Here is a 23,011-nt window from a genome sequence, read left to right on the forward strand (position 1 = left end):
TGAGATGAGCTGGGGAACAGGGCATTTTGCAAGCAGACAGGTGAGCTGAGGATGGGGGGAGGGGGACCCAGGCATCCGGGGGAGCTGCTGTGCATGCAGCCAGTCAGCGGCGGGGCTGAGGGATGGGGATTTCAGGCTTGGGGCACCCCCCTTCCTTCTCCCCACATGACTCTGTCTCTTCCCCCAGCTGCTGCAGCTGGCCGTGCAGGTGCTGATGCTGTACTGCGGGCACCAGCAGATCCGCGCCGGGCTCCTGACCAAGGGCAGCCTGGTCTCCTTCATCCTCTACCAGGGGGACGTGGGCAGCTACGTGCAGGTGAGGGGCCCCGCGCCAGGGACGGGGCCGTAGTAGGGTCACAGCAACTATTCCATCCTCCTCTGTCTGTGCATCCACCCGTCCCTCCACTCACCCACCCTTTTATCCGCCCACCCATGCCCATCCACACACCCATCCTTCCATCCATCTACCCACCCACCTATCCCTCCCCACTCCCACCCTTCTACCCACCCATTGCTCCATACGCCCACCCACCCTTCCTTCCACCTCTCCCTCCCTATGCCCCACCCACCCACCCTTCTACCCACTCATCCCTCCGCTCACCCACCCACCCACCCACCCAGCCCTCCACACACCCACCCTTCCTTCCATCCCCACTCCCAGCCACCCTTCCATTGTGAAGGGGGTGTGACTCACCACGCTAGCAGCTGTCCCAGGGATTAGCTCTGCTCACCAGTGCGCTGCCGTCTGGTGGTGTCTCGCCGCCGTCACTTCTGCTCAAGGACCCGTGTCATTCCAAGGAGCAGACGTCCTCTCCAGGACACGGCCCGCTGGCCGTGCCACACTCTGTGCCCCCCCTTCCGGGGGGCTGCAGTCCGCTGTCCAGCCACTTCCCTCAGTGGCAACTGCAACCTGTGGTCTGGCCACTTCCTCAGTGGCGAGTGGTGGGGATGACACCCAGGCCCACCCACTACTCCGGGTCCCAGCCCAGGGACCCTGTAGACAGCACCCACATGCTGCATCCCCTCAGTACTTCTCCCTGGGCCACTTCCCTGCAGCCCCTGCACCTTCTCCGCCTTCATCTCCAGGCCTCAGTCTTCGCAGTCAGCCAGGAGCTCGCTCGCTCTCACCCGTGATCCTGCCCGGCTCTGCTCTGCCCAAGGTGCTACTGTTCTTCCTCCTGCAGGGCAGCCAGGCCTCCCTCCTCAAGCCCCAGGGAGCAACTGAACCTGCTCTGCCCTGCAGCTCTTCTTATATGGGCCTGCCCAGCCCTGATTGGCTGCTCCTCACAGCCCCTCTCCTATTGGCTTCTTTCCGCGCAGCCTCCCTAGGACTCCATTAACCCCTTACTGGCCAGTGTGGGGTGGACGCCCCATCACACCATCTACCACTCCACACACCAATCCCTCCACACACCTGACTCTGGCCCCATACACACTCCTCTATGCATCCATCCAGCCCTGCCTCATCTGTCCGTCTGTCTCCCTTTCTCTGGGTATGTCTACACAACAGAGACTGCCAGTGTAACTACGGCACCGTAGGGCATCCAGCGTAGCCCCGTGGTGCAGACGCAGTCTGCGCCGGTGGAAGGGGTTTCTCCATCGCTGTGGGAACTCCACCTCTCTGAACGATGGTAGCTACGTTGACAGAACCCACCGTCCCTCGGCGTAACTGGGTCTGCACCGGGGTTTTGTCACCATAGCTACAGTGGCCGGGGTGTTTCACACCCTGACTGTTAGCTGGCTGGGTTGACCTAACTTTTAAGTGACTCGCTCTCTCCCCGGCCCCAGACCCTGGTGTACATGTACGGGGACCTGCTGAGCAACGTGGGGGCGGCGGAGAAGGTGTTCGAGTACCTGGACCGGGAGCCGGCCGTGCGCACCGACGGGACGCGGGCGCCGGAGTCGCTGCAGGGACACGTCTCCTTTCACAACGTCTCCTTCTCCTACCCCTCCCGCCCGGACCGCCAGGTCCTAAAGGTACCTACAGTGAGGCAGCTACACCCCACCCCCGGCTACACCCCACCCCCGGCTACACGCTATCCCCAGCTCACAGCCCCAGGGCTCCTGGGCCTTCCCTCGGGAGGGAATTCTCCAGCTCATAGGCCCGCACCGCCCCAGGGCTCCTGGCCTATCCCCCCCTCCCCACCCCCAGGAGGGGATCCCGCTGGCTCACAGCCCCCTCAGTCCCAGGACTCCTGAGTCCTGTCCCATCACTCGAAGAGGGAATCCCCCTGGCTCATGGCCCGCACCATCAGGGCTGGCTTTAGGAAGTGCGGGGCCCGATTTGAACAGTTTCGATGGGGCCCCGGCAGGGATGACTAAAAAAAAACAACATAAAAAAACCACGTGGGGCTTGTACTCACCGGGCCACGCTTCTAGTCTTTGGCGGCGGGTCCTTTGCTTGCTCCGGGTCTTCAGCGGCACTGAAGGACCCGCCGCCAAAGACCCGGAGCGAGTGAAGGACCCGCCACCAAAGACCTGGAGCGCCGCCGGGTGAGTAAAAATCAAAAAGGTGTCTCTAGCCAGGGAAGGGATTCTCTGCCACTTGCCCCCCCCTCTGGGCGTCCCTGCCACTGGGCATGGGGCCCTCTTAGGCGCAGGGCCCGATTCGGGGGAATTGGTGGAATTGGCCTAAAGCCGGCCCTGCACCCCATAGCCCTAGGGCTCCTGGCCCTTCCCCCGGGGAGGGATCACTCCGACTCACAGCCCCTCTGATCTCCAGCCCTCCATGCTCCCCACATGACAGGCACTTTGATACTCTCCCCACTGTTCCAGGCCGTGTCCTTCGAGCTGCGCCCTGGGGAGGTGACGGCGCTGGTGGGGCTGAACGGCAGTGGGAAGAGCACGTGCGTGGGGCTGCTGGAGCGGTTCTACGAGCCCCAGGCCGGGGAGATCCTGCTGGACGGGGCACCCCTCCGGGAGTACGAGCACTGGTACCTGCACCGCCAGGTGAGGGCAGCGGGGGCAGGGTCTGGGCTGCTGCTCACTCGGTGTGACGAGCTGGGCAGGTTTCAGCCCCTAACGCCGCCCCCTCTCGCCGGCAGGTGGCCCTGGTGGGGCAGGAGCCCGTCCTCTTCTCCGGCTCCATCCGGGAGAACATCGCCTACGGGCTGGGGGGCTGCGGGGAGGAGCAGGTCACCAAGGCGGCCAGAGCAGCCCATGCCTCCGGGTTCATCGTGGAGCTGGACAGCGGCTTTGAGACAGGTGAGTCACCACCACCCACGCTGCAAGGGCTTCTGGGAAAGGTCCCCTGCTCTAACCACTAGGCCACACTCTCCCCCAGAGCCAGGCAGAGAACCCAGGAGTCCTGGCTCCCAGCCCCCCCTGCTCTAACCACCAGCCCCCCCCCCTCCCAGAGCTGGGGAGAGAACCCAGGAGTCCTGGCTCCCAGGCCCCCCTGCTCTACCCACTAGGCCCCACTCCCCTCCCAGAGCTGGGGAGAGAACCCAGGAGTCCTGACCCCTCCCTCCCTCTCTCTCTCTGACCCCCTGCAGACGTGGGGGAGAAGGGCGGGCAGCTCTCGGCGGGGCAGAAGCAGCGGATCGCCATCGCCCGGGCACTGATCCGCCAGCCAGCCGTGCTGATCCTGGATGAAGCCACCAGTGCGCTGGATGTGGAGAGCGAATGCGCGGTGAGTGGTGGGGGCGGTGGGATCCGAACTCCGAGCCCGGACGGCCTGAGTGTCTCGGATGGATCCTATCGTGGCTCTGCTCCTCCCCCTAGATCCGCCAGTCGGTGCTGAGCCGGGGGCGCCGGACGGTGCTGGTGATCGCCCACCGCATGCAGACGGTGGAGAACGCCGACAGGATCGTGGTGCTGGAGGGCGGGGCCGTGGCCGAGGAGGGGACGCACACTGAGCTGATGGGGCGCAAGGGGCCCTACTACAGACTGGTGCAGAGAGACCTGGCCGAGTAACCCCCCCGCCCCGGGGAATAGCCCAACACCGGCGTTACGGCCCGTCCCCTCCTCCCCCCGGCACAGGGGGACATGGAACATACTGACAGCAGCTGATTAGCGTCTGATGTCGGGTCACTGGTTTATCGCCTGCGTTAGGGTTTAGATCAGCGTTTCTCAAATGTGGCCACATGCGGCCACCAGGGGTTTGTCTTGTGGCCACAACCTCCTGGGCAGTGATGGGGGTGGGGGTGGCAAAGCATTCACCCCTTCCACGGGGCCACCCATGGGGATTGGGCCCTGCCCCCCTCTGAAACCACAATCTCCAGAGGAACAGGCAGCCAGTGTGAGTTCCCCCCTTTCCCAGGGGCAGTGGGGCTCAGGCTTCCGGCTTCTGCCCTAGGGCGTTGGACGGCTGGCTCCGGCCATGGGGTTCAGGTTCCAGCTGTCAGGGGTTCGGGCTCCATCCCCTGGCCGTGGGGCATCAGGCCCGCCCCGGGGCTCAAAACTCCCCCATCACCCATGGCCCACACTGCCTTCCCCAGCCCTCCATTGCCCCTGGCCTCCACTGCCTCCCTACCCACCTGTCCATTCAAAGCTTAACTTGTGCCCCGGCTAGCCAGGGCTGAGTAAGTCTGCTGTGAAAAGTGATATTAACAAACCTACAAATATCAGTTTTCACAGGAGCAAACTTACTAGCTAGCAAATCTAAAAAAAACAACCAAAAGAAACAACAACAACAAAGAGAAGAATGTGCAAAGCACCTTATTTTGTTTCTATTCTGTTTAGGGCCAGTAAAGAATAGAGACAACTGTACGTTATTTTTATTATTGAGTCTGAAAAAACCCTACATAAATAAATTACAATGATTTGGACATGGATATGTGCATATTTATTTGTTTTTCCTAAAGCTAATTAGCTATTTTAGGAAAAATTGTCAGACTGGTCACCAGCAAGAGTTGGTGGCCGCACTCTTAAGGCCACCAAAAAATTTCTTGTGAGAACCCCTGGTTTCGGTTCTGTGCGGGGAGTCCCGGGGGGGCAGGCGTGTTCGACTGGCTGAGCGCGAGAAGAGTGTTTTGTAAAATACATTGAAGAGGTGAAACATCCGAGCGGCGTCTGTGACGGTCTCTGGCTGGAAACGCCGTCGCTGGTCCCGTGCTGCAGCGTTCGCTCTTGCTGGAACCAGGCCGTGGCTGTAACGCCCCACGGAACAAGTCGTGTTTAACGAAGAACGTGGCCTCCCGGTCAGGCTGGTGCTCTGTGACCCGCCCGGAGAGCTGTGAATTGCGGGTCAGTGCGTGGCTGGGGCTCGGCCCGGGCACTGCCAGCGCACGGCTGCGGAGAGCCAGCAGGAGGCGCTCCAGGCTCCGAGCGGGTGGGTCTGTCTCACAGTAACAGCAGCCGCTGTCTGTCAGCACCGGGCTGGGGTCACTCCGGTTTCTATCCCAGGCTGGCGGAGCAGAGCTGATCCTGGGGAGGGGCCGCAGGCCGGCAGGGGGTCACTGGGTCACAGATGCTGAAATGTCAGACAGGCCTGAGCGCCTGGGGGCACGGGGGGGGGGGTGTGGTTGAGACAGGTGGTTAACCATGGCCGGGCTGTGGGAACATTGACCGTCTCTGAGCTAAATAAAACTTAACAAGGCGAATGGAATCTCTCAGCTCCCCTGGGCCACTGGTCAACATCACTATCTCCAGAGGGGGAAACTGAGGCACAACTATCAGGGGCAATTTGTCCTTCAAGATTAGACAGCAAGTTAGTGGAGTCCCAGCTCCCAGTTATTGCCCCCCCATAATCCATTAGCCCCACACTCCCGTCCCAGAGCCAGGGATAGAAGCCAGGAGTCCTGGCTCCCAGCCCCCTGCTCTAACCTGAACCTCTGTGGATTAAGCCGGCAAAGCCCAGCACTGGCTCCCCCTGTGCTGGGTGAGGTCGCTGAAGGAGGGGGGAGCGGGAGGGACAGATTTGGGGTGCAGTGTTTGTAGAACAGTCGCTAATACCAGCCCTGCTCTGGGAGGATGGGCTTGTTGCTCTGTAACGGGGGTTGGGGGTGGGGTGCCTGGTGGTGTTTTGGGGCAGGTCCTACACCAGTTCTGGGTCAGTTCCTAACTGTCAGGGTGGTTAAACACTGGAACAAATTGCCTAGGGAGGTTGTGGAATCTCCGTCTCTGGAGATATTTAAGAGTAGGTTAGATAAATGTCTATCAGGGATGGTCTAGACAGTATTTGGTCCTGCCATGCGGGCAGGGGACTGAACTCGATGACCTCTCGAGGTCCCTTCCAGTCCTAGAGTCTATGAATCGTCCACCAACAAAGCTGTGGCTCTGGGATTCTCAGCCGGAGAGGGGGGTGTATGTGTGTTAATGGAACCAAATCTGTTCCACTGAGTGGGGTGGGGAAGGGGCAGGGACACAGGGTGCAGGAGGGAAGGGGTGGTTCTGCTTACCCAGGGTCAAGGTTCAAACTCCCTCCCTATCGGCTGCCCGGGCCAGGGACCGCAGCGGAAGGAACGGGACCCCGCGGCTGTCCATCGCTCAGGGGGTAATCCCCGACCAACCTCCCCCCCAGTGTAGCCAGCGTTGTGACACCGGGAGGGCTGCTCCTGTCCGCTCTCAGGGAGGTGGAGCACCGACTCCGGTGGGAGACGCTCTCCTGTCGGCAGAGGTGGTGGTGCGGTGGCTAAGCACCTCAGCAGAGCAGCTGCACTGGTGCCGCCCTGGCGGTGGGGACCAGCCCCAGTAGCATTGACAGGAGGATGAAGGAGACGCCCAGCCCCCGCTGTCAGGGCTCCCTCCCAGCTGCACCGGCCCCTTGCCTAGGTCGGGGTCACGAGCCTGGGGGCTGGTAAATGCGGCTCCTGCTCTAGTTCCCCATCCCCACTCACCTGCCACCCATTAAACTGGGCCCCAGTAAGGGGGGGGGTGGTTCTCAGGAGCCGGACCTGGCCCGGCCCCCCCCACAGCCTGTGTCTGAGCCTCTGAGCGAGACTCCCAAGGGGAGATTAGCCCCTTCCACACCTCCTTCCCTTCCCCTGCACAGACCCTGTCGTGACGAAGCTGGGGATTGTTGTCATGTTTTACATGACTAGTGTGTGTGTGCCTCAGTTTCCCTGTGTGCTACATGTGTAACTAGGTGGTGGGAGAGGGTTGTTTTTACACAGGACCAGGTGTGACCTCACCTAGCGGCCAGGACCCCCGGAAAACAGCCTGGAGATGGGGAACCCTAGCTTGGCAGGCAGCCGGTTCTGGCCAGTGGGAAGACAATGGGCTGCAGGGAGAGGACCCCGGTGACCTGACCAACCAGCCAGAGGGGAACAAAGGACAGGGGAGGAGCTGTTGGGGATGGTGATATCCGATGCCCAGATGGGAAGCAGGGGGGCTCGGGGCTGGAGAGGGGGAGCAGGCAGAGCCCACCTGGATGCAGAGACTGGGATGTGCTGGGCTGAGGGAGGCCAGGCCTGAGACCCTGAGAGTTTCCTGTGCTGTGTTCAACTCTCAATAAACCCTCCTGTTTCATGCTGGCTGAGAGTCACTCCGGGCTAGAGAACAGGGCAGGGGGGGGTGCATCGTCCCTTCGGGGGTGAAGGCCCCGGGGGTCCAGAGCGAGGGGACTCCCTGAGGGGGCCCACGGCGAGAGACAGACGTGCTAGGGCTCAGAGAGGAGCAGCTCCAGGAGGTGGAGGGGCCTGACCCGAGAGAGAGTGGACCCCCAAGAAGGACTGTTGCACTGAAAGGGGCACCCCCCACGGACCGCACGGGGCCAAGAGTGGGCATGATCTGTGAGTCTGTGACACCTGTGTACACCAAGTGTTTGCTGCAGCCATGCCGCTATAACCAGTGTGGGACAAGGCTCCTTGTATGGATGCAGTGAAACACGGCTCGGCTTGCACACGTGGGGGATGCCCTGCCCGGTGTGAGTACCGTGCTATCAACACAACCTGTCCTGGTGAGGCACCAACTGAACTACCCCAGTCAAAATGTCCCTGCCCTACCCCCACCCAGCCCAAGCAGTGATGCTGGTGCAAACCCCGTGTGACTCAGGCCTTCACCCACTAAGGTTTATCCCCCCGCAGGCCAGTGTCTGTATGAAACCCCCAAGCAACGCATCACACCCTGTATTTACTGGGGTAAGGGACATGACTGGTAAAGGTGCAGAAACCCCCCGAACCAGCGCACTGTCTGATCTCCCTCCCCTCGGACCCTGTTAGTGACGGGGGGGAAAGGCCACAGCTGAGGTGCTGCTCTCTGAAGGATTCATTCTCCCCAGCTGGCCCCAGTCCTCTAACCCTGCACCGAGCTGTCAGAGCCCCCAGGCCAGTCCCCCCCTCATCCCCCACCCCAGCCCCACCCCTGCCCATCACCCCCAAACACATCCAACCACCCCAAACCCAACGTACACGTGCCAGCCCCTTCCCGCTCCCCAGCCCTGCCTTACACCCCCCCCATTCCCTGACCCGCCACAGACAGAATTCTCCAAACGGGCTGAAGAGAGATTAAAACCCCAAACCGACATTTATTGTGTCCATATGAAAATCACCAAGAGATATAACCTTACTATTTAAAACTGTTTTTAAAATCTTAAGCAAAAAAAAAAAAATTTACATCCGTCACACACAAAATCATCCCATTTGGGAGCAGAATCTGCGCCAGTTTAGGCTTTGTCTACACGCAAACGTGCACCAGATCAGTTAGGGGACACTGATTCTGGTAGAAGAAGTGACTTTTTCTTGCTTGACTCACTTGGGAATCAGTTTAAATCAAAACAAGCCCTGTCTTACACCAGACTAAGAGTGTCCACACAGGGATTTAACTAGTGCACTTCAAACTCACACCTCTGTAGTTACACTGGTGCAAATCGCCATGTAGACAAGGCCTTACCCTGGAGTGACCAGCGCCCTGACAGCAGGATTTAGCTCATTACACAGGAAGCTGCAGCAGCAAAAAGAAGAACATCTTAATCCCTTAATCACCGCAGAAACAGAAAACGGGGGCTAAGTTACAATCAAAGCAGAGAGAACAGTGTGTGCTGGGTACAGCCCTACGCTAACAATTCAGTCCAGCCAACCCTGGTTATTTTTCTATACAAACCAGATCTTCAGCGATACAAGTTTTCATTTTTTCAAAACAAGACAGTTGTGTAGAAATCAAACAATAAGCGACCCCGACCATCCCTGGCAGGCTGCAGCCACGGAGGTTTCCGTTCTAAAGTGAGAGCCGCAGTTGCTGTCTCACAGGCGGGTGTTTAGCTCGGGTACAATCAAGGCAAAGGGCTTTAAGCAGGCTGTCTGTGGAAGGTGCTGATGAGCTGTTGCATTCCCAGAAGGCTGATCTGCTCCAGTCTCCCCCCTCGGTCTGGGATCCCCCCAGCCGGGGCCGACAGGCTCCGTTACGCTGCAGAATGAGACAGGGACAGTCAGCGCCGGGTCGGGGTGAGCAGACACAGCAGTGCCAGGTACGGTACTGGGCCCATCTGGCGCTCGGGGTAAAGCTCTGGCTGGCGCTACACCCCGCGCCGAGGGGGAGGAGACTGTAAAGCCGTTCACCGTCCCACTGAGCTACAGCGATCACTGCTCCTGGTGCCCAGTGCAGCATCTGTGACACATCCCGGCCCCTTCCCCTAGAGCCAGGGACACGCCGACCCCCTCCCGGTCCCTGCAGCCTGGAACCCCTCCCTGCAGAAGGGAAATGCAGACCCGCCCCCGCACTCAGCACCCCCACTGCAGGGAGATCAGGGGCAGGGCTCCCCACGGCTGGCTGGTCAGAGGGGCAGGGCCTGGGGGATGAGGGGCAGGGGTCTCCCCCCAGCTGGTTTCCCCCTCACTCACCCTTGGCAGAGGTGTCCAATCCCTGGTCACTTCCTGGGAGGGAGAAGGAGAAGGGGAGGTGTTAGCGTCTCCGTCCCTGACCCCCTGCTCGGCCCCTCATGTCAGCGTTTACCCTGCTGCAAGGGGGGGTGACGCTGCCCCAGCCGAGTGGCTGCACTTTGCCCTGGTGCGAGGGACAACGAGGGGGGAAGTCAGGGCTGGTCACTGCTCCCCAGGGCGAAGATCCTGCGCCGCCCCGCCCCATCCGCGCCAAACCAGCTCCCAGCCGCAGCAGGAGGCGGCGGGGTTAGACTCAGGCCAGACACCGCCAGGGCGAAATGCTGCTCTGAGGGATCAGACGCACCCCAACCCCACAGAGGGACCCTGGGGTGCGTTAACACGTCCTGTGCATCCCCCCGCAGGCCCCAGCACATCCCCTGGGCTAGTGTCACCCGCACGTCACCTACCGGAGCTGGCGGAGCCGTCGTGAGCTGTGGGGGAGAAGGAAGCCGGGGTCAGTGTCTCTCGGAACACAGGGTCCCTGTTCCCCCCACCCCACACTGGTTATACGTGTACACGCCCCAGTGACTGACCCAGGTGCTGCTGTTCTGCCCAGACACCACGGTGATGGGCGACCCACACAGAGCACCCAGGCCCAGCCAGCGCTTTAGTGTCGCTGGCCAGTCCCGCTGCTGCAGCTCCCCAGCCTCCGAGAGGCCGTGGGGGGCGAGGGGAGGTCTCCGGGTACTGGCCCCAGGCTGCCACGTACCGGGGCACACAGCGACAGGGACCGGGGAGGGGGAGGGCTCAGCACTTACATGCAGCTGCTTTGTAGCCGCCTTTCTTCTTCCCTGCAGAGACAAGGCAGATTGCAGTGAGCGCGGCTGCTCCTGGGGCAGGAACGGGCTCCAGACTGTGTCCGCAGCCCAAAAATGCGGTGCCTGGCTCAGCACAGAGCTCTGGGGCTCAGAATTGACCCACGACTGGGATCTGTATGAACTGTACCCCTCCTTGGCTTTCTGGCTGGTGGGTGGGTCTGGCCCAGCCAGGGCCACACAGAGGTTTTGGGGGCCTGGGGCAAAATCTGAAGGCCCCCCACTCTTCCAAGGGTGTAAAAGCACTTAAGGGAGGCCCCAGGGGAGGAAGGCGAATTGCAGAGTGGGCCCGCCCTGCACTCACCTCACAGCCGCGGCTCCCGTCATGCAGGGCTGAGCCTGGCTCCCTGCTCTGGGCGTTGCCACGTGGCACACAGGGTCACAGCACCACTCAGGGTTAGTGCCGAGGGGCAATGCTGCGCCACATCCAGGTCGCAGCAGGTTGGGGGCCTCTCAAATGAGGGGCCTGGGGCAAACTGCCCCTTCTGCCCTCGGCCCCCTACTCCCACGGGCTGCCCTGGGCCCAGCAGCAGCTCCCGTCAGGGGGCTCAGTCCCAGTGGGGCAGTCACACAGCACTCAGGCTGGGGTCTGTATTGCTGCCACTCTTAGGGGTGTGTGCAGGGGCCCAGCCAGTGCGGAGCAGCCAGATGATCTGCCCCCAGCCCAGGTGCTAGGGTGATGGGCCTGTCACCACGGCCTAAGGCTGGCAGCTCCCTGGGACCCCACCCGGCACTTACTGAGGAAGACAACGGCTCCAGCGATGGCAGCAACCAGCACAAGAACCCCGATAACGACACCCACGATCAGCATCATGTTGGACTTGGGTGCTGAAATGGGAATGGGCCAGTGAACAGGGGAACTCCAAACCCTCTCACCCTGTTACATGGGTCAGTCACCCTGCCCCCCATTGGTGCCCCATAACCCCCCCCCATCCCTCTTTACCCATCACAGGGGTCAGTCGCCTCTCCCCACATTGGAGTCCTGTGTCTCTCCCTGAAATCCCCTCCCATCATCAGTGCCCCATAACCCCATCAAACTCTTTCCCCCCATTACAGGGGTCAGTCACCCTGCCCCCACATTACTGCCCCATAGCCCACCCGCCTTCCCCCTGCCAGGGCCAGTCCCCCCTTACCCCAGGGCACTCTCAGATCCTCTGCCAGGCTGGGGTGCTCCACACAGCAGGTATAATCGGTCTCACTGCTGGGGTCGATCTCGATGGTGGCCCGGGTCTGGTAAGTCCCGTCCCCGCTGGGAAGCACGTCCCCACGCTTCGTCTCCCATGGCACGGCCACCCCCTTCTTCAGCCACACGACAGCCACGTTCTGCGGGTAGAAGCTGTGGACCTGGCAGGAGAGGGTGGTGAGCCCGTCCCGGCTCGGCCGGTCGCTCACCTGCACCCGCGGTGGCTCTGGGGGGAAGGAGAGATGGAGTTACACGGAACTCCCTGAGTGGATCCCCCGTGGATGGCACCAGCTCAGTCCCCTGCATGGGGAAACCCAACAGCTGAGCCCCCCCCAGCCCAGTGATCACAGACTGCTCTCCTTTCCCTGCCCTGGCAATGGAGCACAGGGGGCAACACAGCCCTGGGGTATAGACAGAGGAACGGGACGGGACCTGGTGCAGCCGCACTCTCACATCTGATTCTGATACACGCGACCACAGCACAGGAACCCTGAAGGGCTCAGATGTAGGGGTCTGAACAAGGTCGGATGGGACAGGGAGATGAACAGCGTCTCCTGCAGCAACGCTGGTTCTCGAAACATCCTGGTAGTGACAACACCAAGCATGTCAAACATTGGGGGAGGGGTTTCTCTCTGGTGAGGGGGAGTCAGTGACCCCACTGGGTGAGATATGATACCCCCCCACACACCTCTTCTCTGCAGTGTCTCCTTTCCATACGCCAAATATTTCTGCAGCCACTCGATGCACTCCTGCTCCAGGTAGGCTGTCTCTTGCTGAAGATAGGCCTTATCCTCATTCCATCTGTGCTGGGTGACCTCGGCCTCTCTGGCTGGTGCTACCCAGGTGTGGGTCTTTGTATCAAAGCTGAGAAAGTCTCCCCCATCATATGCGTACTGCTCAAACCCCCCAATGCTGCCATCATCTCGTAGCTCACAGCCGTACTTCACCTGGAGGGTATGAAAGCCTGAAAAGCAAACATGGAGTTGGCTCAGTACAGGAGGCAGCTGCTCGTGATGAGATGCAGCTTCTTTCTGTAACACACACCAGCCCACTCCCTACCCCAGGGGTCTCCCCCTATATTGCTGACTTCTGTGTTTTTGCTCAAACTGCCTGAAATTCTCGCTATGCTGCTGAGTCCTGAGCCCCCAGACTCCACCCTGCATCCCCCAAGAGTCTCCCTCATGCTCTACTGCTGCAGGGAACCTACATGCTCCTGGGAGCTGTCCTCCATCCACTCTCTGCATTCAAACTAATAGCCCCCCAGCACCTCTAGTTCCAGCATCGATGAGTCTGTCATCAGTTAAGATGGCTCCCACTTCCCCTACAGCCTTTGTAGGGATAGCAGCATTGCCCTTAGCAAAGGTGGCCACCATCTCCCAGTGTTTTCCAGGGGACTGATACCAGGTGCCACCCTATGCAGGAAGGGACAGTATGTGGAGCCGGGAGGGAAATCCCAGCCATCTTTGCATGCAGGAACTCTCTCTCCCTTCTGGGGACTACAAAGTTGTCACGGAGTATGGGGGACTCAGGGCCCTGCACCCCCGGCTTCCTGCGATTCACCATGACTCTCAGCCAGCCAGTAAAGCAGAAGGTTTATTTTAGGGTTACCATACGTCCTCTTTTTCCCGGACATGTCTGGCTTTTCAGCACTCAAACCCCCGTCCGGGGGGAATTGCCAAAAAGCTGAACATGTCCGGGAAAATGGCGGCTCTGCTCCTCCCCTGACTCTTCTGCTCTGTTTAAGAGCCGAGCTGCCCGAGCGCTATGGGCTTTAGGCAGCCCCCTTGCCTCCGGACCCTGCGCCCCCAGCCGGGCACTTTCCCTCCCGGGCTCTGGCGGCGCAGGGTCCGGAGGCACGGGGGCTGCCCGAAGCCGGTAGCGCTGGGGCAGCTCGGCTCTTAAACAGAGCCTAAGAGTCAGGGGAGGAGCAGAGCCTCCGGCCGCGGCAACTCTGCTCCTCCCCGACTCTTCGGCTCTGTTTAAGAGCCGAGCGCTACGGGCTTTGGGCAGCCCCCATGCCTCCAGACCCTGCGCCGCCGGAGTCCGGGAGGGGAAGTGCCCGGCTGGGGGCGCAGGGTCCGGAGACAAGGGGGCTGCCTGAAGCCCAAGCGCTACTGGCTTCACGGTTTGCTGGGCAGCCTCCAGACCCTGCGCCCCCGGCTGGGCGCTTCCCCTCCCAGGCTCCAGCTGTGCTGGGGAAGCGCCGGCCGGGGGCGCAGGGTCTGGGGGCTGCCCGGCAAACCCTGAAGCCGGTAGCGCTGGGGCAGCCCTTTTCGCGTGGCTGGGAGTGGGCGGGAGGAGGGGCGGAGTTACGGCGGGGCTGGGGTGGTGAAATGGGCGGGGCCAGGGCCCGTGGAGGGTCCTCTTTTTTTATTTGTTAAATATGGTAACCCTAGTTTATTTAGACAACAGGAACACAGTCCAAGACAGGTCTGGCAGGCACAGACAATAGGACCCCCCTCAGTTAGGTCCATCTTGGGGTCCCAGGGGCACCACAGTCCCATTGGGGAGGGGGGGCAGAGCCCCGTCTGGGCTCCCTCCATTACCAGCCAGCTCCTGAAACTCTCTCTCTCTCTCTCTATCCCAGCGACCCCTCCCACAGCCTTTGTTCAGTTTCCCGGGCCAAGGTGTCACCTGGCCTCCAACCCCTTCCTGGGTTCTCATGTTACACGCTCAGGTATTCTCCCTCGGGCAGTCTCCCATCCCCCAACGCAGACCATCCTAGCCACACTCCCGTGTCAGCATTCACAGACCACAGTAAGAACAGTCCCAGTTCGTCACATCTCTGCTCCTACATTATTTTAAAAAATATATATTCGCTTACAAGGCAGGTGTGGGGAGGGGGGCGAGACTTGGACCTGTACTAGGCACTACCAAAAATTATACGAACCTGCCACCCCTGATCCTGCAGTGGGACTTTTGTGACGAACTGGGACTGTTCTTACTGTGGTCTGTGAATGCTGACAAGGGTGTGTGGCTAGGATAGTCTGCATTGGGAGATGGGAGACTGACCCACGGAGAATACCTGAACATGAGAACCCAGGAAGGGGTTAGAGGCCAGGTGACACCTTTGCCCGGGAACTGAACAAAGGCTGTGGGAGGGGTCACTGGGGTAGAGAGAGAGAGAGTTTCAGGAGCTGGCTGGTAATGGAGGGAGCCCAGACGGGGCTCTGCCCCCCCTCCCCAATGGGACTGTGGTGCCCCTGGGACCCCAAGATGAACCTAACTGAGGGGGTCCTGTTTGTGCCTGCAAGACCTGTCTTGGACTGTGTTCCTGTCGCCTAAATAAACCTCCTGCTTTACTGGCTGGCTGAGAGTCATGGTGAATCGCAGGAAGCCGGGGGTGCAGAGCCCTGAGTCACCCCACACTCCGTGACAAGGGGTTGCCAGGGCTGCCAGGCACCAGGGGGCTGCTTTCTGCCCTGGTCTCTCTGGCCACCCCACACTGAGGGGCTGTTTGCTCCTACCCCTCCCTGTGCCTTCCTCTCCAGCAAACCCCACCCCAGCATCACCCACCCATGGGAGCTAAACCACAAACCAGTGCCCAGGACTGCAGGTGTGCGCTGCCCCTTCCCCCACCTCTGCCGGATCTAGTCAGTGTGTGAGCGTGGCAGGGCAGGGGCTGTCTCCCTGTGTCTGCGCAGCTCCCAGAACACCCCTGCCCAGCCAGCTCCACTTTACTACTGTAATAAACATGATATTTTTCTAAAAAAATGCAAGGGGACAGAAGGCTGGGGGGGGGGCAGGGAGGGGAGAGGCAGAGCAGCAATAGGGAGGGGATTGAACCGTTCCCCTCCCCAGGCCTAGCACAGGGGTAGGGAGCCCTTGGGCAGCGTGCCCCCAAGATGCTCTCACACACTCCAATGTAGGTGTGTTCGCGACTCGAGCATCGGTGCTGGAATTTTTCCTGCTGGAATTTTTCCTCCTAATGCTACCCGTCGGGTCGGCTCTGGCGCCCCCTGGTGCCGCGTGCTCATAGTGCCGGTATAAGGGGCCCCACGGAGCCTGCGCCCCTCAGTTCTTTCTGACCGACCACTCCGAGAGCAGGGCCGGGAGGTGGGTGTCGGAATGCACGTGTGAAACACACAGAAAGGTCAGTAACCGTCATTCCTTCTTCGAGCGCTTGCTCGTGTCCATTGCGATGTCGGTGACTCACAAGCCGCGGCACCGGAGGGGGGCCCTGGAGTTCAAGGACAAGCCGACTGCAGCACAGCGCGGCCAGAGCGTGCATCGTCCCTGACCTGCTGAACGACGGCCCAGTGCGCTGGGAACATGTGCGCCGAGGAGCAGGTCGCAGCGCTGCAGATATCCTGAGCAGGGACGGGAACTAGAACAGGCGCTGAAGAGACCTGAGACCCTGTGACATGAGCAGTGACGTTCGGCAGATGGGGAATCCCAGCGAGGTCAGGACACACCTGGATGCGCGATGGATCCCAAGACGAAATCCTCTGAGCGGAGATGGGAGCCCCCTCGTTCTTCCCACTAGTGCTAGGAAAAGCTGCAGTGATTTACGGGAAGGGTTTAGTCCCTGAATGTAAAATGCCAGCGCCCGTCTGACCTCCAGCGAGTGCAGGCGTTGTGTTCCCGGTCTGTGTGCGGCTCAGGGTCAAGGACTGGGAGAAAAATCAGCTGGTTCAAGTGGAACTGGGGACCCCACTGTTGCGAGGAACTTTGGATGTGGGCGTAGCTGGACTTTGTCTCTAAAGGAGGTCGTGTCCGGGGGCTCCGTGGTGAGGCTTGGATCTCTGACACTCGTCTGGCCGACGTGACGGGCACCGGAAAGGCGACCTTCCCACAGGGGTGCAACAGGGAGCATGTGGCTAGCGGCTCGAAGGCTGGGCTCGTCGGCTGTGAGAGGACAAAGTTCAGGTCTCGGTGGAGGGGGAGGGGAGGAAATCAGTTCCTTCATCTGAGGAAATACCCTCTACAGGCCTCTGAGGAAACCAACCAGTTACCATTCTGTGGTGAGAAAACCTTTGGATGGCCGGCTGAGATGGCCGCCAGGTGGAGTTTGACTGCAGAGAAGGCCAGGCCTTGCTGTTTCAGGGATCGGTTAATCCAGAATGAGCTGCACGAGGATTGCCCGGGTGGAACTCCGTGCTGGGTGGAGCAGATGGAGAATCGTTTCCACTTTGCCCCGTCAGTCGCCCGGGTGGAGGGTTTCCTACTGCCCAGTGTTGTGAGAGGCTACCGGTGTGGTGCTTCTGCTTTCTCCTGTTGATATCACTTGGCTGCGTGCGTGTGTTCCCTCTGTGTGCTGCCCCAGCTCTGCGCAGTTAGCTGACACAGCAGACTCGACGAGAATCCCCAATAACCACAGAGTCTACTAAGATACAAAGGCACCTCGGCCAGGTTTATTGCGATCTCGGACACAATTGCAGTTCCCCGTAGATTACTTAGTCTACCGGGCATACTACTAATAGATGCCTCTTGGCAAGGACCCGGCTCAGTGGCGGGACTTTCCACTGCCCCCGTGGCCAGACAAAGACACCACCTCAGGGACACATTCTTATACACAGGTACAAACAAGTTACACATCACTCCTGACGTATTGAGGTGCAACCCCTCTACGTAGCAAGGTACAACCCCTCTATGCAGTAAGGTGCCGCCTCGCACCTTGTACCTGTTGGTTGGATCAAAACATCTCTATCCATCATTTTACCCTTTTGCCCCTGTCGTTGGGATGGGTCGGTCTGTTCCCTGTTATCTGTGGAATGTTCCGGTATGGTATGTCTTGGTACCATGTTTTTACTATAACTATGCTAACTGAATATGTATTTCTGCAACATCAGCCCTTTCCTTGCCAACTTCTGTGAGCAGGGCCTGCCTTTTGCTCACAGCTTACCTTTGCTTTCTATGCTAGCAAAGCCTTGACCATTACTTTAGTTTGGTTCAGGCCTCATACTGGGCCTTCATTAGGCCTTTACTATGTTGCCTTCACTTACTACATTCCCCCACTTTTTGTCTTTTTAAGGGGAGGATGTTTACCCATCGTCCCGGAAAAGCATAATGCATGGACTGAAGATAACCCAGTGGGCTAAACACTTATATGGTTACCTTTTTTTATTATTCATACACTTATGCCCCATCCGTCTGTTTAGTCTGCACATTCCCTCGTACGACTGGCAGACAGATTTTATTATCCAATTATTTTTTAGTCCCTTATGGTGGGCCTGGGAATGTTAGGCCCGGGACCATGACTGAGGAATGTAGTATTATGATTGAGCCTTAGAGGCACTCCCAAATAATTAATATATATGAATTATATGGATATGGCTTATATATTTGGAGTGTGTATGGGCATATATGTATAGTATGTATGTGTACATATGACACCACCTTATATTTAAGCATAACCATGTTTTTTCAGTCTGGTGTTGTACTCTGGCCCTTTTACTTTGGTGACACAGATAGAAACACACTTTTATTAGGGCAATTCTAGTAATTACCTGTCCCATCATTAGTAGTAGGCTGAGTGTTTTGAAATATTGGGATAGAAATTGTGATAGTGTGTCCCACAGAGCTATGTATATGAGAAGTAAAACAGAAATTTGGAGTAGTGAGACTACTACTGAGGCCTTTATATAGAAATATATTGTAATTAGTTACTACCCAGTACTGTCCATTCATGTTATAGGTTACTCTTACTGCTAGTTGTCACCCTCTGGTTAGCTTCACTGGGCAGGAAATAGACATGGTTAACTTCTCTGTTCCATTGGTTGCACGGCTCTGCGATACACCAGTAGTTGACGTAGATCCAGTTGTTTCTTATGGATGCTGTCTTCCAGATAACCTACTGAATGGACAGTAACCAATTTATCGTCGGGGTCACCAGTGTTGAACTCTGCACACTGGTTCTGAACAAGCCGCTCCTCAGAGTTTAGCCAGGAAGATCCCAGGCCTGCAGGTGCTGTGAGCTAAGGTTTGGGTGGAGCAGCTGGCCTGAGTGATCCCGGGTGCAGCGGGATCTGGATTGGGGCCTCCACCGGAAGCGGTAGGAGCGCGGTACACCAGTGTTGTCTGGGCCATGCTGGGGTTATTGGGATGACCTGAACTCAGTCCTGCTTGATCTTCGTCAGAACCTTGTGCATCAACGCAATGGGGGGAAGGCGCAGAACAGGTAAGTTGACCATGTCCACAGGAAGGCGTCCATAAGGGGCTGTGACCCCTCAGGGAGCAGAGCCGCTGGCATGGCCTGTTGGTGTGGGTGCAAACAGGTCTATGGGGGGAAATCCCCACCTGCGGAAGGGTCCTGGGCCATATCTGGGGGCAGGGGCCACTCGTAGTGAGTGAAGGACCCGCAGAGGCGATCTGCGAGCTGGTTCTGTGCTCCTGGTAGAGGAGAGGCGTCGAGGTCGATGGAATGTGCCATGCAGAAACCCCACCAACGCACTGCCTCCCGGCATGGGGGGGGGGGGGGGGGGGAGAGAGCGAGCTCCGCCCTGCCTGCTGATGTAGCACGTGGCTGTTGTACTGTCCATGAGAACCGAGACTGTCCTGTTCGCGATGTGGGCTGAGAACGTGCGACCAGGCCAGGCAGATGCCCTGAGCTCTCAGATATTGATATGGAGTGAAAGCTCCTCGAGACCCCACACCTGAGGTGGCCCGGGGGGGTGTCGGAGACCAGATATGCGGACGGTCAGGGTCTCACGACGGATACTCCTGCACTGACGGTGCAGCGTTCTAACCACCACGTCAATGAGTCGAGGACTCGAGATGGTACGGTGAGAACTGTGCCCAGATGATGTCTGGAAGGGCAGTATACCGTGGGCAGCCAGGCTGGAGAGGTCCAAGTCTCAGCCTCACGTGTCAAACCAGGTACGTGCCTGATGCCATGTGGCCGAGGAGTCGTGACGGGTGTGTCTGCAGGGAGGTTATCAGGGCCGAGATTGTACAGAAGCGATGCTCCAGAAAAAGGGCCTTCACCTCCATCACCTCCACTGAGTCAAGAACTGCCCCAGCGAACTCTATGCTTTGCACCAGGATAAGTGTCGACTTCTGTACGTTTATCAGCAGACCCAAAGCCTGGAAGGTGGATTGTATGAGGTCGATGTCAAACTCCACCTGCGCTTGGGACCGATCTGATCAGCCAATTGTTGAGATAGAGTCCATGTTTTCCCATTTCTCAGAAAGGCCCCTACTACGGCCAGACCCTTGGTGAAGACTGTCGGGGCGGCTGATAGACCGAATGGCAGGGCTACGACTTGGTAATGGGTCTGGTTTACCACAAATCTTAGACACCTTCTGTGGCCTTGGAAAACTGGTGTGTGGAAGTATTGATCTTTCAAGCCGAGGGCGGCTACCAACCCCTGGATCCAGCCACAGGACGATGGAGGCCAAGGAGACCATGCGGAACTTCCACTTTCTGAGACAGCGGTTGAGCCGAGGCAGGTCTAGGATTGGTCTGAGACCTCCCCTGGCTTTGGAGATCAGGAAGTAATGGGAATAGATCCCCTTCCCCCTTAGTGGGTGCAGAACCTCTTCCACGGCTCCCATCCGAAGGAGGGATTGTACCTCCTGCTCCAACCGATGCTTGTGAGAAGGGTCCCTGAAGAGGGACAAGGAGCGTGGGTGGGAAGGTGGGGAAGACAAAAATTGGAGGCTAAACCTGGATTCCACTGTGTTTAGGACCCAGCGCTCCGAGGTAAACGTGTTCCCAGGCACTGAGGAACAGGACGGTTGGAAGATACAGGAGTGACTGGATCCGGGTGTGGAGGGACTGGCAGGTCATCCTCGGGTGCCTCGTCCAAACGAGAGCTTCGAGGTGCTGAAATGAGGAGGAACCGACTGGGATGGCCCCGTGGAGGAGGAGGGCGGAGGGGGCCTGCGCCCAAACCCCTTGTTCTGTCTCCCCCGCTGGCTGTCTGGTCGGTGGAGAACAGCATCGCCCGTATTTCTGGGGCCTACAGCGCCTTCTAGCTTGTGCGGGCGCGTGCAGGCCCAGGGGTTTCAGCGCTGCCTTAGAGTCTTTAAGGCCCTGCAGCCTGGCACCTGTCTGCTCTGAACAGAGCCAGGAACCTTCGAATGGGAGGTCCTGGGTCGTCTGCTGCACGTCCCGTGGAAATCCCGAAGATTGTAACCATGAGCTCCTGCGCATGGTGACAGCTGTGGGCACTGACCCGGGGGGGGGGGGGGGGGGGGCAGGGCGGCAGGCCACTGCTCTCCCTTCCGGCCGGGCGCCCTGGGGGAGCAGGTCCTGCCATTCCTGCATCGCTTCCCACCTGTTAAAATCACAGAGACCCAGCCAGGCTTGCTGGGTCGCTACGCGGAGCTGCAATCCCCCGGCGAGGGGGTTTCCTCCCGAACAAGGCCAACTTTTGGGATCCTTTGTGTTTGCTGTGGGCCCCATTTGACCTTGATGGTCCCTTTCATCGGCAGATGCCACCACTAGAGACCCGGGTGGGGGTGCAAGAATAAAATTCTCAGACCTTGGCAGGTACAAAACATTCCTGCTCCGTTCGTTTAGGAAGGAGGGAGCCTGGGTTCTGCCAGAGAGTCTTAATGGGCTCCGTGATCACTTCACGTAGGGGGCGAGCGACTCCTGAGGGGCCTGTGCCGCCCAGCTAGCCGGGAAGGCCCGAGTGACTCTTTCACCACCTCCGCCGGGACGCCCAGATTTGAGCCACTCGCTTCAATAAGTCCTGGTGGGCTTTGTGCTCACCCTGGGGTGCGGGTACCTCTGGGGCCACCAGCGCCTTGTCTGGCGAAGCGGAGGAGGTCTTTAAAGCTGGTACGGTCTCTGCTCTCTCCTCTGAGTGGGGAACCTGCTTCAGTTGCTCAGTACCGGGACGGGCACCGGGATTCGGGTCTGGTGTCTCTCGGTGCGGTACCGGAGGGACTCTGCTCTCTGAGGCCACTGAGTAAAAGTGCCTCGAGCCGGTGCCCTGAGCCGGGGGGGAACCCCGACGGGTTCCAGAAAGGCCCCTGCATGGGTGTCGGCCCCCCTGGTCCCAGTGTTCGGAGCCTCATCGCACTAGATGTCCCTGTTGTGTAAGATGGCCACGGAGAATAGCGTGGATGGTCCTGACGGTGGGAATAACAGGACCCCACGTTCGACTCAGAGGAGGAGAAGGAGGAGCGAGGAGACCATGGGCGGTGCCGACCCTCCCGGTGTCAGTGCTGTGGGGACACCTTGGGCAAAGTGACCAGAGAGGTTTTCCCCTGGAGTGCAGTTTCAGTGCCGTTCTACGGCCGGGTGAGGTCTCTTGGCCACCAGTTGGTGCCGGCGATGCCGAGTCCTGGATGTCCAGGGACCGTGGTACCGGTACGTAAGCAGGTCCCTAGCTGCTGCGTTCGCCCCCAGGGTGGATGGTACCGCGAAGTGCCGGATACGCTGACAGCAGGAGGGTGGTGCATCCTTTGGTGAGGTACGCGGGACCAGCGTGGGTGACTTTAGCAGCGGCTGCAGTGGTGCTGGCGAGGGAGAGCGGCCCGGCACAGCTCTCGCACTGTCCCCGTCTCCTTGCGTGGCCCCTTTCGGTACCGGGGAGCAGCTCTTGTCTCGGTGACCGCGGAGCCTGTCGTTGGGCACCGGCAAAGAGGAGCGGTGCCACGAGCCCTGACTGGCAGGAGGTGCGCTCCACACCGACACGGAACTGCTCGGTGCCAAGTCCGATCTCGGCTCCGACGCCGCCTTCATCAGGAGAACGTTCGGTCCCGCTGCCCGATCTGTCTGGGTGGGGGGTTGAATTCCCTGCAGATCAGACAGCGACCCGTCCTGTGAGCTGTCCCCAAGCCCCGAGACAGCTCAAGTGCGGGTCGCTTGTTTCCAGAGGAAGAGCAGGGCTGGAAGCCCGGTGAGCGAGGCGGCGTACCCCGGCCTGGGGAGCGCACAGCCTGTCCAGCAAGAGGAGAGGTGTCCAAGCACTCGCACTGCTAAAAATGACTTCCAACTAACGACATGCACGATGAATCGAGAGAAACCCACTAGAAAAACTGGCGAAGTGCGGAGGGAAGTTCCAGCAGCCGCCATGGGCGGTAAGAAGGAACTGAACGGCGCGGGCTTGGCAGGGCCCCTTACACCAGCGCTGTGAGCGCACGGCACCAGGGGGCACCAGAGCCGACCCGACAGGTACCACTAGGGAAAAAATTCCAGCCGCGGTGCCCGGGTGCGCGCACACCTACATGGGAATGGACGTGTGTAACACACCTCGAAGAACATACAGGACGGATCCTTAAGGGATAAGGCCGCAAGCTCCTACACCCCTGGGTGGAGGGGACGGAGAGGAAATACTGGGATGTCGTCCCGAAGGGCT

General features: G+C 59.4%; 2 protein-coding genes across 2 annotated transcripts in view; one reads left to right on the top strand and one right to left on the bottom strand.

Annotated features, from left to right (window-relative positions):
- The window catches only part of LOC128847420 (uncharacterized), a 46,541-nt gene extending 41,766 nt beyond the window's left edge, over nt 1-4,775 (top strand). The window contains exons 25-30 of the mRNA XM_054046805.1: nt 188-316; nt 1,789-1,977; nt 2,776-2,949; nt 3,045-3,204; nt 3,495-3,631; nt 3,724-4,775. Coding sequence (XP_053902780.1) covers nt 188-316; nt 1,789-1,977; nt 2,776-2,949; nt 3,045-3,204; nt 3,495-3,631; nt 3,724-3,915 — 981 coding nt within the window. The 3' untranslated portion in view covers nt 3,916-4,775. The remainder of the gene's footprint in view (nt 1-187; nt 317-1,788; nt 1,978-2,775; nt 2,950-3,044; nt 3,205-3,494; nt 3,632-3,723) is intronic.
- Nucleotides 4,776-8,377: 3,602 nt separating this feature from the next.
- The window catches only part of LOC128847422 (major histocompatibility complex class I-related gene protein-like), a 32,369-nt gene continuing 17,735 nt past the window's right edge, over nt 8,378-23,011 (bottom strand). Inside the window, exons 3-9 of the mRNA XM_054046806.1 lie at nt 12,445-12,720; nt 11,707-11,982; nt 11,312-11,401; nt 10,517-10,549; nt 10,166-10,189; nt 9,720-9,752; nt 8,378-9,285 (exon numbers count right to left, since the gene is read on the bottom strand). Coding sequence (XP_053902781.1) covers nt 9,281-9,285; nt 9,720-9,752; nt 10,166-10,189; nt 10,517-10,549; nt 11,312-11,401; nt 11,707-11,982; nt 12,445-12,720 — 737 coding nt within the window. The 3' untranslated portion in view covers nt 8,378-9,280. The remainder of the gene's footprint in view (nt 9,286-9,719; nt 9,753-10,165; nt 10,190-10,516; nt 10,550-11,311; nt 11,402-11,706; nt 11,983-12,444; nt 12,721-23,011) is intronic.

The sequence above is a fragment of the Malaclemys terrapin genome, chromosome 13, assembly GCF_027887155.1.
Source record: "Malaclemys terrapin pileata isolate rMalTer1 chromosome 13, rMalTer1.hap1, whole genome shotgun sequence".
Lineage (NCBI taxonomy): Eukaryota > Metazoa > Chordata > Testudines > Emydidae > Malaclemys > Malaclemys terrapin.